The sequence below is a fragment of the Struthio camelus genome, chromosome 1 (assembly GCF_040807025.1).
Source record: "Struthio camelus isolate bStrCam1 chromosome 1, bStrCam1.hap1, whole genome shotgun sequence".
NCBI classification, from domain to species: Eukaryota; Metazoa; Chordata; class Aves; order Struthioniformes; family Struthionidae; genus Struthio; species Struthio camelus.
In genome coordinates, this window is record NC_090942.1 from 222,616,292 (window position 1) to 222,634,617 (window position 18,326).

At 46.5% G+C, this 18,326-nt stretch overlaps 1 protein-coding gene across 7 annotated transcripts in view; it reads right to left on the bottom strand.

Moving 5' to 3' along the window:
- The window catches only part of FCHSD2 (FCH and double SH3 domains 2), a 168,782-nt gene extending 153,554 nt beyond the window's left edge, over nucleotides 1-15,228 (bottom strand). For 2 of the 7 annotated variants that reach the window (XM_068930777.1, XM_068930773.1), the window contains exons 1-2: nucleotides 14,850-15,210; nucleotides 10,559-10,656 (exon numbers count right to left, since the gene is read on the bottom strand). In XM_068930777.1, the coding sequence (XP_068786878.1) occupies nucleotides 10,559-10,656; nucleotides 14,850-14,870 (119 nt within the window). In that variant the 5' untranslated portion in view covers nucleotides 14,871-15,210. Of the gene's footprint in view, nucleotides 1-7,348; nucleotides 7,484-10,558; nucleotides 10,657-12,588; nucleotides 12,843-14,849 lie in introns of those variants that run through there. The other 5 variants (XM_068930775.1, XM_068930774.1, XM_068930776.1 and 2 more) reach the window with 5 other exon arrangements.
- Between the last annotated feature and the right edge of the window lie 3,098 nt (nucleotides 15,229-18,326).

Consider the following 18,326-nt stretch of genomic DNA (forward strand, 5'->3'; position numbering starts at 1 on the left):
GGTATTATTTTTTCCTGTGTGAACTCTCTGAGTGTTACCGGCTTCTTTTCCCATGGAGAAAGAGAAGAAACACCATCCGGTATCAAAAGATTTGCAAACGACCTAAGGATAGCGTCAGCAAACGGAATGAAATTCGTTTCAAGACCTCGTAATAACAAAGTACAACATCCAACTCTTACAACATATCCATCCACTAAGCTACTTCACTTACAGGCTTGCTATAGAGTTATGCTACTTTAACACTGCTAGTGATCCAGAAACATAGCCCCACTCAACACCCTTGTCATCTCCAGGAACATTAAAGCGAAGAGAGGTTGGAAAAAAAAAAAAAAAGAAGAAAAAAAGAATGCTGTATAGTCCCTCTACCTGAATATGCATAAAAGCTACTGGCTGTGTTACCATTGAGCCTAAAGTAAAACGGCCTGCCTCTCAGACTCCTTGCTGCCTCATACGGTCACAGGATTTTACCCATTTAGAGGGCAAAGCCAGCAAAATCTCCCCCCCCCGTATTCTCTTGGGACGTAATTCCAGATACAGACTCACACACCTATAGGAAACGTAAGTCATCTCAACAGCTTTCACGGTCAAACCGTGGGAGCTTGCCTCCAGCGCAGCCTCAGGGGAGGACAAACTACAGTCGTTAACGCCACGCTGTAAAGCGACGCCATACATAAGCAGAGACTAATATAGACTCAACTGGACGCAGAAAGAGCAACTGCTGTATGCCGTTGCATTTCCTGAAAGCAGCAGAACGTAGCCCACTTCCATCAAGGGAACAAGAACAGCACAGAACAAACGCGCGGCTGACTTAAATTCTTATTGGTCCGACACCCCAGGGAAAAAAGATACCTTGGAGGCTCATCTATTTTTAAAGAGCTCCTATGTATCCCAGTGTTGCTGGTAGAGTGAATTGACCAAGTTTATCACCTTTTTTACTAGTACCACAGGAGCTGGTAAAATAAATTTAACAAAACTCAGAGGTCCGGCTTTTATTGTGACTTGTGTTAAGAAACTTGTGATGTTCCTCCCTCTTCGTTCGTTTCCTTTCTCTCTCTTGTAATTTAGATGAAAAATAAACTAATAGTAAATTGAAAGCAACACTAGCGCTCTCAGAAATGGAGTTTCTTCACCCTCTATTAGCTTCGCTTCCCTCAACCATATAAACATATATACGCCGTAGCAGCTCTCGTACAGAAAACACGAACGCTTCACCCTACGCGCCAGGAGTCTCACGCAACTAGAAGAACAGCAGTGGCATGAACAACGAGAAGATAAAGAGGAAGTTCAAAACCAGGACCTATTTCTAATTAGGTTTTACTAGAGAGCTGTATTTACTTGTCATCTTATTCAGCGAGAGAAAACTTCATAAACAGCAAGCACGTTAAAAATAACACAACTTGTAAAGCTGTTGCCATCTACACCCCCTTTCGCTTACTGGCAACACAGCCGAAAATGAGCAAAGACACACTAAACCAGGCTGAGTAGACACCACCGGTATCAAAAGCAGATGGAAATGAAGACATTATAATGCTATCCGTTACAGCTTCTCCGACTGCGCGTCTTCTGTGCTCTCTCCACTGCCTCCCCCCAGTCTTCAGCCAAGGATGGACACATACAGGAGGATTTTAGATTAAACATCCAAAGAAATACAACAGCCTGACACAAACGGAAGTTTCAGCTCTGCCTTTCTCAAGATGGGAGCTCCCAATTCAAGAAAAGACAGAGACGCTGCTATGAGATGAAAGTTTGAAAACGTTCGGGTCGTTTTCATTTCTATTTGAAAAAAATGCAAGCTCTCATCTCTGCCCTTCTCAAATACAGAATCAAAATCAAAGCAGTTCTGCCTTTTATACCGTCAGAAAATAATTTTTAAGTAATTTCTCAAATTTCCAACCTTTCCAAATATTGGTAGGAACGTCTAACAAAGGATACAAACACACTTATGCCTATAGTCAAATACCTTTAAAAGTACAATTGATCTGAGATGATCTTAAAGCATCTATCTCACAGTCAAGGGAAACTGTGGTTTGGTTTTTTTGGGGGGCTGGGGGGGGGGGTTATTGTGTTTTTTTGTTTTTTAAATATGTGTGCAGAGTACAGCAGAGCCAGTAAATAACTCATTTATGCCTGGCATTGTATATAGTTAAAACCTGGTCACAAGTGCCAAAATTTTCTTCGCTAACGCCGACTCGCATGTGGCACGCAAGCTAGAAATAGCCGCGCTTAGCGGCTTTACCACCATAAATCTTCGAAAGTCTTCTGCATGGCTGAGCTCTTCTCATAAAATCAGACACCAACGCGTTTTGTCTCCCTCATTAAAAGGATGCTTGCTGGATAAAGCACAGGAGGACAGAGATGTGTGCGAACAATGTTGTTGTAGCCACTGGAGATTGGACCGAACTACTTTCTCACAGACACAAAGAAAGGAGTGCTTAAAATAACTCAAAAAGACCGTTACCAGCCATATTTCCAAACATTAAGGAGAACTTTAAAAATCTACGTTTTAAACAATAGCATCTACATGTTTACAACATCACACAGGAAAAAATGGATTTCAATGGATTTTTAGTTACTTTTACTCTCTCCTCAAGCATTAATTGGCAGCACAGGGTTTATTTCTGAAATGCATCTGAATGCTTACAAACATTAATTCAACAACAAGACTCTAACTTTCACTATTCATTCTGGCAAACGCTATTAAAACTTGAAAACTTACCAAAAAAACTACAAAACCACACACACGCACAAACACTACTTTGAGCTATCACAATGCAATGTAAATCTTTTACACTTCTTACGATGATTTTCAGCATTAATCTTTGGTAATATAAAGTTCAACTGGTTTTTAAGAGACAAAATGCACACTGGTCCCAATTATATCTGCTAGCAAAAACAGAAAAAGCATTTTAGATACGGTAAAAGCTACCACATTCGCAGAGACATAAGCTTCTGAGCAAGGTTTTTTTTTTTTTTTTTAAATATTTGCTTTTTTAAAAAATTCCAACCCTGTGACACTGTCTGCATTAGGGATTTTTTGGACAAGGTTTTACTTCCTTATCGACTTCAGTTCTAGGGCCCAGAGGTTAGCGTTGCCAAGAATCAGTGCTCAGAATGCTCTAGCAGGCATTTTCAGCATGACAAAAATTTAAGCTTGTTCCGAGCCAGCTTGACATACACTGTCAAAACCGCTCCAATGGATGGATGGGTGACAGCGGTGTAACGCTGTCTGCTGCTATTCATCACATCCTTCCAACGGAGGCAACAGAAGAGAATCTCAGCCCTTAAGTCGAATAACATACTGGACTGCGAACAGGACCAACACAAGATCACCTTCATCCGTGGACGCGCACCTCCACATTCACCAGGGAACGTCTACAATAAATTTCAAAAGACAGACAAGTGTTTCCCTGCGTGTTTGTGCAAGAAACCGTTGCTTCAGAGGATGGAGTGCCCTCTATCCACAGCCTAAAACGTCCCAAGCCACAGTAGGTACTGTTTACAAAGTCTGTAGGTTAAGCGAAGGAAGCTGAGCGCGCTGTCTGCAAAAGATGCTGAAAGCACTATTAGCAGAGGATGCCAAACCTGGCCAATAAGCCTTTTCCCACCAAACACGATGAAACGAACAAAACAAAACACCATGGGAAATTAAGGCAGGCTACACTGAACACCTTCAATTCCCCTTACATACAGGGCTTCAGAAGTAGGAGTAGCGGCTAAAAACACTTAGACCTTCACAGAGGCCAAGGCTTCCTCACAGAATCAAGTCCAAGATTTGGGCCTGTGAACCAAAGGAAGAGCTTTTTTGTTCTTTTGAAATTACCTCTGCCGTATATTCCACTTTACATAACTGACAATCAGACAAGTTAAATATACCCTGCCCTGTTGCAAGGAAATCTGTAACAAAGACAACTTTGCACAAGTGTGTTACAACTGCTACTTTTCTTGAGCTCTGCCAAGTAACGTTTTGGAGAAAAATGATAGTTAGCTTAAGGCTATACTGGAATTAAAAAAAAAAAAAAACACACAGAAAATAAACTTCTGCAGGCTAAAGACTTGATTCTTAAAAAGGGGGCATTTAGTGAAAACTGAAAGCGCAACCTTTAGCAAGGAATGCATATGTTTTACTTAGTAGCCAAAATCATATTTCATTATATCCCAAGACAACCGCTTGCTAAAGACATTGTGCTCACTAGCTAATGCGACAAGTCTGAATTCTCCTGAAAGCATCTTCGGAAACACAAGCTCTTAATGTCAGAGCTCCAGAGCACGTGTTGGAGTTGCTTTGATACACAAAAGTTCATTTAAAAATCAAAACTTAAAGGCAAAAAGGAGGAAAAAAAAATTGCTTCCCAATGAAAGTAAGAAATAGGTTGTTGCTTTTTCTTTTTTTTTTTTTTAAAACTGTTATTTCCACTACAAAGAAAAACATAAACTAAAGCTTCAGGAGTTAATCAAAGACTGTAAAGCTACTTAAAAATACTAAAACAGCAGATCCATTACTTTTCATATGTCAGGGATAAAAAATGAAGAAGTGTGGTCCATTTCTGAGTTTCACTGTGCCAAGATAGGCTTGAATCATTACACTGTGGCTATGTTTATACTGAACCTTATTTTTTTGCTGAAAACTTGGACTTCCACACCCAGTAGGCAACATTTTTTTTTAAGTACATTCCAAGTTTCCCTCAAACAGCTCCAGTCAAAACATCAGCAGGATTTAATTCCATCAAGAATGTGAGCATCTCATTAAATGACTGCCTAATTATAGGTAACGTGCCCAGACCGCATAGTCTGTGGCATCTTTATATGGAATATTATTCAGAAGTAACACCACCAACTTTGGAGAAAAGTTCTGAGTCTTCTGCAGATGTAGCGTTATAGCAAAGAACGGCACTGCATATCCTCAACTAATTAAAAGAGAGTTCGGAAATAACGAACTCGCAATATTCACGAGCGGTGAGAAAGACCATCCCATGAGGGAAGAAATACCATCAGTGCCCAGGAAAACTGCAGGTTTTGCTCCTAAAGAAAAATTAAGCCTCTAGATATAATAGTTAATATAATAGACCCAAACTAATACAACTCACTTCGTACAGTTTCTGTGAGTTTGTCTAATACGTTCGCTGGTTTTCGCTTTGCAAGGTTGCAAAGCTCAGAACCTGTAGGCACACAGGAACGCTCTGCTCCTACGTCAGTAAAGCTACAAACATCGAGTCCGTCGACTGCAGTGAACAACCTTGAAGAGAAAAGGAAAAGGTGACAGTGAAGGACAAATTCCTAAGGATCAGTATAAAGGAAAAAAAAAAAAAAAAAGATGATCTCCTTATGGAAAGTTCCCAGCTACTGCAAAGAGGAAGTTCTGAAGAGGAATTAAAAAAGACCTTAAGAGATACCCACTAGCCAGAGGCTAACATAAGTAGAGCCTAATACAGGGTTCAAGAATATCCAAGCAGGAATCGCATTCCCTGCAGCTGGAGACCGGAAAGAACAGGAAGAGAGGAAAACTTTGCACTACTATTTTGCCCCAGGTCAGGAAAAGTAACATGCTCTCATAACTTTGCAGAATCTCTTATGGGATTATATATATATATACACATATGTATGTATATATAGCTATACAAAATATATTCTTTTACAGCTTTTTCCCCTGCAGTCACTTATGCTTCTGCAGCACTATCCATACTATAACAAGACTTTTCCTTAACAGGTTGTTAAATGATCTGCGTCGTAGCTGCTATATTAAATTTGCTGTATTTAAAACTGGAGCTGCAGCTAGTTTCTACTTTAGTAGTTTGACGCCCAGCCAACGTTGCCATAAACCTTATCACAGACCTACCAACATCAGTGAGATTACAGAAGCACAGGCAAATTCCACTGGAGAGTACAAAGGATATTCACAGCAAAAGGTTACACGCAACCTTATTAACTACAGCATAATTCAATACATAAAATGGCATGTTAAAACTAGCAGCAACTAGATAGCTACAGATACATATTCAGCATACTTTTTTCTTTTTCCTTAGGATCTGCACTGTTCAGTCATACATAAACCTGCTGCTACAGGAACAAGACACCAAGCTAGAGACATCCAAAAAGTACTCTGTCCCTGTACCGGACGCATAACCAAAATCCAGTAATCCTCTTTCCTCGTTCATATCTTCTCTGCTACGTCTCCATGGAGCAAAAGCGAGTGACAGCCCAACAACAGGGCAACAGCTACAGTATCCTATATCAGAAAAAGGCTCAGATGGATAAGGAAGACTCATAAGAAGAACTCCCCACTCAGTAAATAAATACAAAGGCTTAACAAACTTAGCACACCTAAGCTATACACTAAATGTTAAGCATCAAAGCTTCCTGGAAACAGAGGTGATACCCAAAAACTGATTACAATTCAGGAGCTCAGAACTGGATAAAGGAATAAGGAAGAGATGTGAAGGATCAGGGAGGGGAAAACAAGAGTTTCAAAAAAAAAAAAAAAAAAGAAAAATTTTAAGTACAGAACAATCTTCAGAGAACAGACCTTTGGAGGAGAGAACGGAAACACAAAACGTACCATACAAAGGCAAGACAGCAGAAGGAGAAAGGTGAACGACAAAGAAGATACAGAGTGCAATGAGAACGTGGTTTTATGAGAAAAAGGTGAATGAATTTAAAGGATACATTACAGTGAGATAAGCTAGACTGAACAATGAGGAGAGGAAGATGTTTTAAATAAGAAGAGAAAGTAAGGAGGGAGAAACGAAAAGGACAGACGAAATAGCTCCTCCTGTTCGTTTCACTCTACATATATTTGCATGCACATCTGTGAAACACATGGAAATTACGAGCCTATGGTTTTGACAATTCCTTTTACACGCTGAGTTCAGCTGAAAGTAATGAAAAACTAAATTCAGGACCCAGCAAATGAAAGGACCACGTTGCTATTCCATCTCAGCCAGAAATCATGCAAGTTTTACATCTCCTTTCAACACGCTGCACACTCAACTGACGCCAAACAGCGTCACAGGATCAACACACCCAGACAGCAGAAAATTAGTTAAGACTTAAATAAGGTGGCCTTTCTAACCATGCAGTTCACAAGGCTGCAGCTGTGCCTTCTGCAGGAGCACTAGGCTGGGGTTACCCAGCGACTCCAACCCCGCGCCCAGTCTGGGCGGCAACCCCGCGGTCGTGCTTTCCACCTCCACCCCAGCTACTCGTTCCTTCTGCCCCTCACGCTAGCAGCAGCATCTGTGCAATCACGCAGCAAGCTGGATCAGGGAACTGATTTATCTAAAAATTATCTTTTTTGGCGGGGAGGAGTCAGGGGATGGTTTGTTTTCAGGTGTTCCTAATCCAAACGGCTCACCCAGCCACATGGGTCCTTGCGCCCATTCGTATAGGCAGGCAGTAGAAATAGTTAGCGAGCGGGACCGGCCCTTCAGCAGCAGTTCAGACTTTCAGAACAGATTAAAACAGCCACGTAACCATAACCTCGCTCTCTCTGGCAAAACATAAAAGCAAGGAAATAAGAACAGACATTTTAGAAAACACTATCCAAAACCTGTAATATATACACAATTCTTTTGAGAGCCATGCTTTGAGATAACACACAAGGTAAAGCAACAACCGCATAACAAGTTTATAAAGTCTACAGCGCATAAACACATTACGGAAACGTTAAATCAAATTCAAGTGTGGATCTCACAGAGTTCTTCCCAATTTTGCAGGCGCATGCACACGCACAAAAGGAAAATACATCTACACCCTGGCAACTGAAGGATAAATCCAGACTACAATGTGTGACTTATTTACGGCCACCAATCAAATACGGTAACGTTTAAAACCAAAATAAAATACATGAAAACCTGCCAACACCTCTGATAAATTCAACCATTCATAACGCACTTGGCCATTGGAAAAACTGAATTTGCTGCCCGAAAGAAGCCAGGAACGGCTAGAGTGAACAAGCATCCCAAAACTTCTAGCCGTAGAGGAACTTTGAAGAATTTCTGGCTCACACCAACAAAGCCTAGAGTACACAGACGACATATTTCAAATTTAATTAAACATGGTGGGTTTGTGTACAGCCCTCAAGGAGATTAAGTAGCTACAGATGGGGTGAAGAATAGGCAGTTTCACCTGTATGCCTCAACCCCAACCAAGAAGAGACCCTTCTCGAATAAACAGTAGTTCAGTCTGCATCGTCTCCAAATGACATAGTTTGAAGTTTTCAACTACGAACATTTAAGAGAGTGTTCAGTTTTGCATTAAAACATCAAAGCTGTTGAAATGGAAAGTATGTTTATGTTCTGGTACGTTGCCAAAATCATCTGCTAATACACTATACAATGAATGCATTTTAACAGAATTCATGAGAAAACTTTCCGATCTTTTCCTTGTATAACTTCTTCATTACGGATATTTAAAACTTTATTCAAAACTGGGCTGAAAGGATATAAAGAATGCAATTAAGGACATTAGATGCTAGACTTGTTTGTTTTTTTTAAATATTGCATACATGGCTTAAATACCTGCATTTATATGCTAACAAATGCAGTAACTATTTGTAGTAATTTAACCTTTTAAAATATGAATTCTTATTCACTAACTTGTAAGCCATGCATTCAGAGTTTCTTGTTAGTGCTGCAGTAGTTACATATCTAGAATTTAGAGCAGCATAAAACAGTACCAAGCTGTACTCTTGCACTACTGGAAAGTTCAAACAGTACTACAAAAGGAACAGAACTCTCTGACGTCTTGGTAAACAAAGAGCATTCAGTTAAAATTTAATACTTCTGGATAGTGGCAGAATGCTTTCTTTAAAAATAATTATTCATGCAAGAGACAAAAGAGATCCCGTGCATGGTTCCAACGAATGCTGCTTTCTGGAGCGCTCTGCAATCACGGGGTGCTGCATAGCCTCAATGTAGCGACAAACACACGAGGACTGGGACGGGGTGGACGCCAAACTTCTCACACGAGTGTCATAAAGCGACTGATGCAGTATCAAGACTATACAGCCCTCAAAGCCAAGGTCCTCCTTGACAGCTAAACACAAAGACCTCTGCTTTACAAGCCAAGAAAATTTTTTTCAGCAAGCATTCTTAAGCAAAAATTCTCTTGTTGTCTCCTACTCTGTAATCCGGTGTTTGAACAAATCATTGCCACGATGGAGCTGTCATATTCTATCACGTCATTCCATGTTTGAAGAATATTTAATCTGTAAATCCACATAGTGATTCTGCAAACACAGAAGGCTTGTAACAAGAATGCTGATCAGAGACCACGTACATTTAGTGACCATGTTAGTGAATTAAGTACATTAACCCAGTTTCTTAATCCATAGCATTAACATTTAGAAATTAAATTAATGTTAGAGATTAAATTACATTACAGAAAAGTATTTTAAGCCAGCATTTTCACATTTTCTTGTTTTTTTAACCACAGGCTAATAATGCTTATGACATCTTTCAGCAGAAATCCAGACTTAAGTCATTATGAGCCCCTGAAAAAGAGGAAATGCTATTAAAACCTGGACTAGAGCAGCAGTACCTGGCCTAGAAACCTGATTTTGGAACATCTACCTAGGGGAAAAAACTCCTCAGATCAATCTGTTACTTATCACTCAGCATTTACTAGTCAAACACTGCACAGCCACTAATTTTAATCTAAGGAAATAAATGCTGTGATCATTCCCATACAGAAAAGTGTTTCAATGCCCACAGAAGAAAACAGGGTGAGAAAACACTGAAGTCTCGACACACTGATTTAGGACACCGAGAGCGAGACACACAGCATGTCATTTGTCAAAGCGGCCATATTTGCATTTTATATACAAACACAAAGCAAGAAATCTCATTTAACTAATTAACAGGTGGAATAAATGGTGACAAAAGGAAGGACAGCAGTGGATTCACTGATGAACGCTTTACAGAATAGCCATTCTAGAAACCGACCCTCTCCAAATGGAATGATTAAGCCTCCATATAATTCCAGGTACTCCCTATCTCCGTGAGTATTTTGTTAAAAGTAAACTTTTATGTTAAAGGGAAGCAATGGCATTAGTTAAAATGAATAATAAAAAAACACAGTTTACGTTATCTAGATTCTCCCCATTGATCTTAGCCTGAAAAGAGTTTAGGTTATAAACGTAAGAACCTTCTTTTAAGTTTCTGGGAAAAAATGAAATGCATTTAAAAGTGCTATTCAAAGCCATCTCTAACAAGACATAGTTCATCAGTGGTTTTAAAATATTTTCAATAATTTTAGCAGCCTCTTTAAACTGGTAAATCAAATAAATTATTATATAGAGAAATACTGCTGAAAAGACTAATACTTTTTGCATGTTGTTTGCGACTTTTTTTTTTTAAACATTTCCCCCATTGAAGAGAAGAAAAAATGGTTTGCATTGTGTTAGCTCCAGTTATAATTTCCAGCTGTGTCAAAACTTTAACAGCCTAAAAGCAGGAAATCCAAAGAGGAAATTCCATCGTCAGTTCCTGACGTTTTGTAACTCAAAAGTTCTTCCAAAGCTAGATCTTAAAGGAATTTTTGGTTGCATTTTCTGTAACCTTACCTGATATCTTCAAGTAGCTCACATTCTGCCTGATGCTTGGCCTGAAGTTTTGTCATCTGCTCAACCTGAATGTTTTTTAGCTCTTGTGTAACTTTCACCTACAAAAAAAAAAAAAAACACAGACCATATATATTTTCTGTAGGGGTTAGGTCAAATTTCAAAAAGAAAACAAAATTTATTTCTCTCATCAATTTTGAATTTGCATATTTCAGTGGAAAATTAGAACACAGAATTAATAATGCAACTTAACCCTATGATTTCAACAAATGCTGTAAGCCCAGCAGGCCTTCATTTCATACGTCACAAATCTCAAACTTATGCCCTAACATTAACAAAAATGTTTTGTTTTATTTTGTTTTTCCAAAGAGCTATGAAAATAATTGGGGGAGGGAACAAGCTTGAAAAAGGAAAACGGGTAACAGGGAGAAAACTGATGGTGTGTACACTTAGCACTTCAGCATAGCTTACACAATTGTGGAATGTGTCTTGATTAAGTCATCCTACAACTACTATAATTAAAGACAGTTTAAACAAAGCTATTTCTTAATCGTGCATCAGAGCCCTTCTACATAAGGTACCTCATAAGGCTGGCTTTAGCTTTTGAGTATTACGTAATTTTCCTTTGGCCCTCACAATCCCGAGGATTTCAATAATTTGAGAACCCACCCGCTAATTTGTAAAAGGGCAAAAGACCAGGATTTGACTTAGGCAAGGGAACCTGTATCCTCTCCCCTCCTTTTATTTTTTTTCTTTTTTTAAAAACAAGCAGTCTGGGCATTTAAGCCCTCTAGTGAGCACAAGGAGTCCAAGTATCAGCCTAAAAAAAAAAAAAAAAAAAAAAAAAAAAAGGATCACCAGCATATCAAAAGATGTTATGCGTTCATGAGGACCGAAATGCCTAACAGTTGCTGTAACGGGGGAAGAAAAAAGAAAAACGCAGAGAAGAGGTAGACACAAATCTCCCTCCTCTTACCAGCCAGGCAAAAAAAATCTTCCAGGTCACATTGGCTAGGAAAAGCCTTCTCAAATTTAAGGCTGAGTCAAAAAAAGAAAAAAAAAAAAGACACCACCACCACCAACAACCAGGACCCTTTAATCACAGCACTAAAGACATTTTTCACATTAGTGCCTACGAGATACTGAAAGTCACACGTCCAGGCCTGACTCTGATTAAGCAGGAAAAAAAAAAATCTATTTTTAACATTAACTTTCAACGTTTTTACTTTCATCTGCACATGAAAAAAAAAAAATCTATTTTAAATAAATAAACCCACGCAAGATAACCCATGCAATGGAAATGACCGCAAATGAAATAATGTGGGTAAAGAATGACACCCACGTAACATAAATAAGCTGCCAAACGCAAACTAAAATAGCAAGAAGAACCCTTTAACAAAAGCAGAGTCCACCCGCAAAACAAGGGGGTGAGAGGCAGCAATGAGACACGGAGGGCTCTTGGCTGCAGCTGGCTGCCCGGGGTTACTGGGGAGCTCAGGGAACGACAAGGGGGATTTCTGTTTACGCTCCCTTGCGCGGTCTTCCTCAAGTCTTCCTCTATAAATCTCAACACCACGCACGAAGCCTTAAACATCCACACTGAACCACGACGGTCTGAGCGCAAAGCATTTCGGCGCACGCCTCCAAGCAGCGGACAACACCCCGACGAACGTAACGCGCTAATGATCTCAAAACCAGCAAACTCCCCCCCCCGCCCCGCGATCCTTATTAGTGAGCAACCTCTAAACCTTTTCCGAGGCTCGCTTTACCACCTCGAGCTCCCCCGTTCTCCCCATATTCCAGCCCTTGCATACAGCTCTCAAAATAACTAATCAATACATCTCCGTACATCAGTGCTCACGCTCGAGACCCCACCATAGCTCAAGTCTTCCATGAACAACCTGCCTGCACAGACAAGCCGCACCGGCAACAACCTTTTTCCAAATCTACCTCACATCCTCCCGCACCAGCGGCCGTAAGGCGAAGCACCCCGTATTCCTGTGGGCCGCAAGGACACCAAAAAGCCTCCCCACCTCACGCAGCGTTTGCAACCAGCATGTGCAGATTGTTCCCGTCACACCTGTGTTACACAGCCGTGGCTGTCCCTCTTTGCTCACGCTCCTGATCCACCCAGGGACAACCTGCATCCTTACAGCAACTCCAGACGCGACCTTCCACTCCAGCACAACCAGCAGCAGTTGCTTTTAACCCACCCAGACACAACAAAGTCCTCTAAACGCAGCCAGTACCACCCCACAACCAACACAGGCTGTCCTAAAACCCTAAGTACAGCCTAGCCCTTTGCGATCATTGACCCCCCTTCTAACCCTACCACCCCACGGCTCTCCTTTAGTGCGGCCACTGCCACCCCCACCGTACTCCACCTAACCAGCCCCCTGCCCTCCATCTCCTCCACCTTCACCTTCCCCTCCAGCCCATGCCCTATTCCATCTCCAGGCTTCTCCATCCAGCCACTGCCTCCCCCACCTGCACAGCCCCTCTCCTGCCAACACCGTGCCCACCCACTTCGAAATCCCCCCCCCCCAAAGCCCCTTTTCCCATTGTCCCTAAGGCTGCCCCAGCCCCAATTAATCACTTGTTCCCTCTAACGCTTGCTCCTCATCTTCTCTCCTGCCTCCAGGCTCCACCACCCCGGTTTACCCAGCACATCCACACCTCTGCCTGCCCCATCCAGCCACTGCTGCCCCCCACAACCCCCCTCCTTACGCCCCATCCTGCCCCCAGACCTCGCTGCCCCTTGGCCAGGAGTTGCCCGAATCCTACCCTCTCCAAACACAGCCCCACATCCCAACCCTCCACCTCATCCAAACGCAGACCCATCTCCATGGAGCCACTGTCTCCCTCTTCTTCCCCCCCCCCCGCCCCGACTCCCAACACCCTGCCCAGGCTTCCCCAAATACAGCCCCCTCCAGCATCCCCCCTCCCCACACCCTGCCCAGGCTTCTCCCAAATACAGCCTCCCCCCCCCCCCCATTATCTCCCATGCCCTGCCCCAACCCCCCCCCATACCCCACCCCCAGGCTCCCCCTGGGTCCCCCCTCCCCATGCCCTGCCCCAGCCCCCCATTACCCCCCCATACCCTGCCCCAGCCCCCCCAATACCTCCCCTTCCCCACACCCTGCCCCAGCCCCCCCATAGCCCACCCCAGGCCCCCCCGGGTCCTCCCTCCCCATGCACTGCCCCAGCTCCCTATACCCCACCCCCAGGCCCCACTCAGGTCCCCCCTCCCCACACCCTACCCCAGCCCCCCATTACCCCCCCATACCCTGCCCCAGCCCCTCCACCACCCCCCCACCCTACCCCAGCCCATTACCTCCCCCTCCCCACACCCTGCCCCAGCCCCCCCACACTGCACCCCCAGGTCCCCCTGCCCCATACCGTGCCCCAGCCCCCATTACCCCCCCCACAGCCTAACCTAGCCCATTACCTCCCCCTCCCCACACCCTACCCCAGCCCCCCCCACCTCCCACACCCTGCCCCAGCCCTCTATTATCCCCCCAAACCCTGCCCCAGCTCCCCCCCACCTCCCCTTCCCCACACCCTGCCCCAGTCCCCCATTACCCCCCCACACCCTACCCCAGCCCCACCTCCCCCTCCCCATACCCTACCCCAGTCCCCCATTCCCCCCCACACACCCTGCCCCAGCCCCCCTATACCCCACCCCCAGGCCCCCCCACCTCCCCCTCCCCATACCCTACCCCAGCCCTCCATTACCCCCCCACACCCTGCCCCAGCCCCCCTATACCCCACCCCCAGGCCCCCCCACCTCCCCCTCCCCATACCCTACCCCAGTCCCCCATTACCCCCCCACACCCTACCCCAGCCCCACCTCCCCCTCCCCACACCCTACCCCAGCCCTCCATTACCCCCCACACCCTACCCCAGCCCCCCTATACCCCACCCCCAGGCCCCCCCACCTCCCCTTCCCCACACCCTACCCCAGTCCACTACCTCCCCCTCCCCATACCCTACCCCAGCCCTCCATTACCCCCCCACACCCTACCCCACCTCCCCCTCCCCATACCCTACCCCAGCCCTCCATTACCCCCCCACACCCTACCCCACCTCCCCCTCCCCATACCCTACCCCAGCCCTCCATTACCCCCCCACACCCTACCCCACCTCCCCCTCCCCATACCCTACCCCAGCCCTCCATTACCCCCCCACACCCTACCCCACCTCCCCCTCCCCATACCCTACCCCAGCCCCACCTCCCCCTCCCCATACCCTACCCCACCCCTAGGCCCCCCCCCCCCGCCCGGGGAGGCCTCACCTTCCTCGGCGGCGGCTGCATGGTGCTGCGCTGGGTCTCCACATCAATTCTGCCCCCGCGGCAGCAGGATGCGGCCCCGGCTGCAGCAGCAGCAGGAGGAGGAGGAGGAGGAAGAGGAGGCGGAGAGGAGCCCGTGTGCCTGCCGGCGCGGCGGCGGAGGCCGCTTCCTCACGGGCACCGCGTCCCCCGCCGGGCAGCCAGGAGGCGGGCGGCTCGGCTGGGCTGGCGGAGAAAGGGGAGGAGGAGTGGAGGGGGGGGGGGGGAACGAGAGGGGAGGGGAAAAAAAAGAGAGAAAAAAAGAAAAAAAAAAAGAGAGAGAAGCCGGGAGGCGAACAGCGGCTCGGCAGCGCCCCGCTGAGGAGGACCGCGGCCATGCTGTGATCCTCCGAGCTGCCTAGAAGGACGAACCATAGAGTTCCGGGCGAGGAGAGAACGGAGGAGCCGGCTGGCCACGCCCCCCCCGCCGCCCTCCCCGCCTGCTCCCGCGCCGCCCGCTAGGGGGCGCCATAAGGAGGGCGGCGGCGGCGGGCGGTGCTGGGCGCGCGCGGTGCGCTGGGAGGCGGCTGGTGCATCGCAGCGGTCGGGCAGGGGGGCGCTGGGCTGCGGGCGCGTTGCACGGGCAGGCCGCAGGCGTGTTGCACAGGGAAGCTGCCGCTGGGCTGCGAGGTCGCCTGGCCTTGCTCAGCCGAGCTTCATTAGAGCCGCTGGAAGGACGGCTTGGAAATAATCCTTTTTAGCAGAAATTCCCAGGGCGGTTCGCAGAGCGCCGGGCGAGGCTCCTAATTGCGTTTCCCCGAGCGCGGCGGCGTTGCTGCACCTTATTATCGTTGAGCTGCTTTACTCCCACTCACCGGAAATGACCTCTGGCCTCCTAACAGCTTTAACCGTCTTTAACACTTTTTTTTTTTTTTTTAACTAAACGTAACTTGCATTCTCCTTTTTCCTCCGGCTATTAGGTTATTTAGTGCGGCTAATTAGTACAACTCGCTCTCGCCGGGGAAACCGCCTCAAAACGATGAGTGAGACGCGGGGCATCGATATACGCTGGTAACGTACGGCGCTCAGCCCCAATTCGTTTTGACTGCTGAATCTGAATATCCCAATTTAAGCTTGTTTTTTTCTTCCTTAAATTGCATGCGGTTAGAAAGTTCCCGCAGTCCCGGCCGGACACTGCAACTACAATAATTAATCCTTTCGCGGTCCAGCTTGGTGTCCGCCGCTGTCGGGTGCATCCCGCTGAGAAACGCCGCTGCACCTGACGTTTTCCAGCCGTGCTGGGTGCAGGGACATCGCCGCAGGGTGGCAGCAGTTGCAATGGGCACAGCGTAGCCCAAGCGGAGGGGAAAAATAGAGAGTTTTTGGCACTTTTTTGATTGCAGCATCGTTTCAAAGGGAGAGGCAGCTGAAGGACCCATATAGTTTGGTCGATAGTCATTGGTCTGCCCGAGAGCCAGCCGCTTCCGAGCGGTCCGATGTTCCTCGGAGCGCTCCCGCGGCACCGCGCGTCTGGGTAGGTGGATGCGGAGAGCAGGGAGAGCCGCGTGGTCCCTGCCCTTAAGGAGTATTTCTGGGATGGAGGAAAAGCAGCCACCCCACGCCTGCATCCGTTCCTCGCCGCGCCCTGAGCAATGCCCGCTTTGCGCTTGGGAACAGGAACACGAGGACCACCGCGAAAAGTGCCAGCGCGCGTCCGCCCAAATAGGTTTGCCGGCACAGCGGGTTTGGCTAAAAACCTGGAAAACCGAACTGTGATCCTTCTCGACAGAAGGCAGGCCCTGGGGAGCGTTTTGGGGGCGGCGGGGCAGGGTTTCCGAGTCTGACGCAGAGTGCGATGAGTTATGCCAGGCCTCAGCCTGCAGCGGGAGGGGGCGGCCGCAGCCGCACCGCGTGGCTCGGCCCGCCGCAAGGCCAGTGGAGAGCGTGCGGGGAACGCCTGCCGCCCCCCGGGAAGGGCGCGTTTCACATTGGGCTCCAGCGTACGGGAAATAAAAGGCTTGACAGCTGCAGGAGATCAATAGAGAAAGAAGGAAAGAATGAAGCAAAGAGAAAAATGGAGAGGAAAAAAAGGAAAAGGAAAAAAGAGAGAAGGAGAGAGAGAGAAAAGGGGAGAGACAAAAAGGAAAAAGGGAGAGAGAAAAAGGAAAAGGAAAAAGGGAGTGAGGAAATGGAAAAAAGAGGGAGAGAGAAAAAGGAAAAAGAAAGACAGAGCGAGGAAAAGGAAAAAGAGAGAGAAAAAGGAAAAAGAGAAAAGGGAGAGAAAAGACAAAGAGGGAGAGTAGAAAGGAAAAAAAGGAGAGAGGAGAGGAAAAAGTGAGAAAGGGAGAAAAGTAAAAACAGGAAGGAAGGAAAAGAATGCGAGAGAACAAGGACTGAGAATGAAGGAAAGAACAAGAATGAGAGAGAAAGGAAGAAAAGAGGAAGGAAAAAGTGAAGGAAAAGAGACAGAAAGGGAAAGGAAGGAGGGAAAACTAGATAGATGGAGAAAGAATGAGAGAACAAGAACAAGAGAGAAAGAGAAAGGGGAGGACAGAAGAAAGAAAGAAAAACTGTAAGAATATTTAAGTCTTGAAATATAATCCTAAAGAAGCTATGGAATCTCCATCAGCAGAAGTTCTTAATGCTAGGTTAGAGAGCAGCTAAAGTATGGTTGAGGGATGTTTCTTCCTCCTGAAAGAAGGATAAAAGACGTAACTTCTTTAGTGTAAGGGTGACAGAGCGTTGGAACAGGTTGCCCAGAGAGATAGTGGAGTCTCCTTGGCTGGAGATATTCAAAACCCGCCTGGACGCGATCCTGGGCAATGTGCTCTAGAGGACCCTGCTTGAGCAGGGAGGTTGGACTAGATGATCTCCAGAGGTCCCTTCCAACCTCAACCGTTCTGTGGTTCTGTGATTATCCTTCATAGTTGACCGTGACCCCCCGGAGCGATGTTGCAGCCCTTCCCTTCCCTTCCCTGCAGCAGCAGCTCCTGCCCGAGCGCTTTCTCCCCGCCGCGCTCGGAGGCCGCCGGCGTTTCCGCCTCTTGCAGCCCCGCTCCCGCTGCCCTTCTGCCTTTCCTGCAGCAAAGCCCGCTCTGCGCCAGCGGGTTTTTCCCTCCACCTGAAGAGGTGGTGGCGCGCGGGCCGGAGCGCTGAGCAGCAAGGCTTTCTGCATCTGCACCCTCGCCGGCGTCCCTCCGAGACTCGGGGTGGAAACACGAAATCCAAGCGTCACCCACAGCCCGGCTCCCTGGCCGCTGCGATGGTGCGAGAGGCAAAGTCTCTTCGGCTGTAAAATTGTGCATTCACTGACTCCGGGGATGTTTCAGCCTTTTTTGGGACTGTCAGATCAGCCTCAAACTGCGTTTTGCTGCCCTACCTAGTTGTATCATATCTGACCGGCATCGTGGTACAGGACAGGCAAAAGATGACAATTGAGATTGCTCGAACTTTGCCCCTCTGCCATGCAAAAGAGAGTATATGGATCAGGAAGAGTAAGAT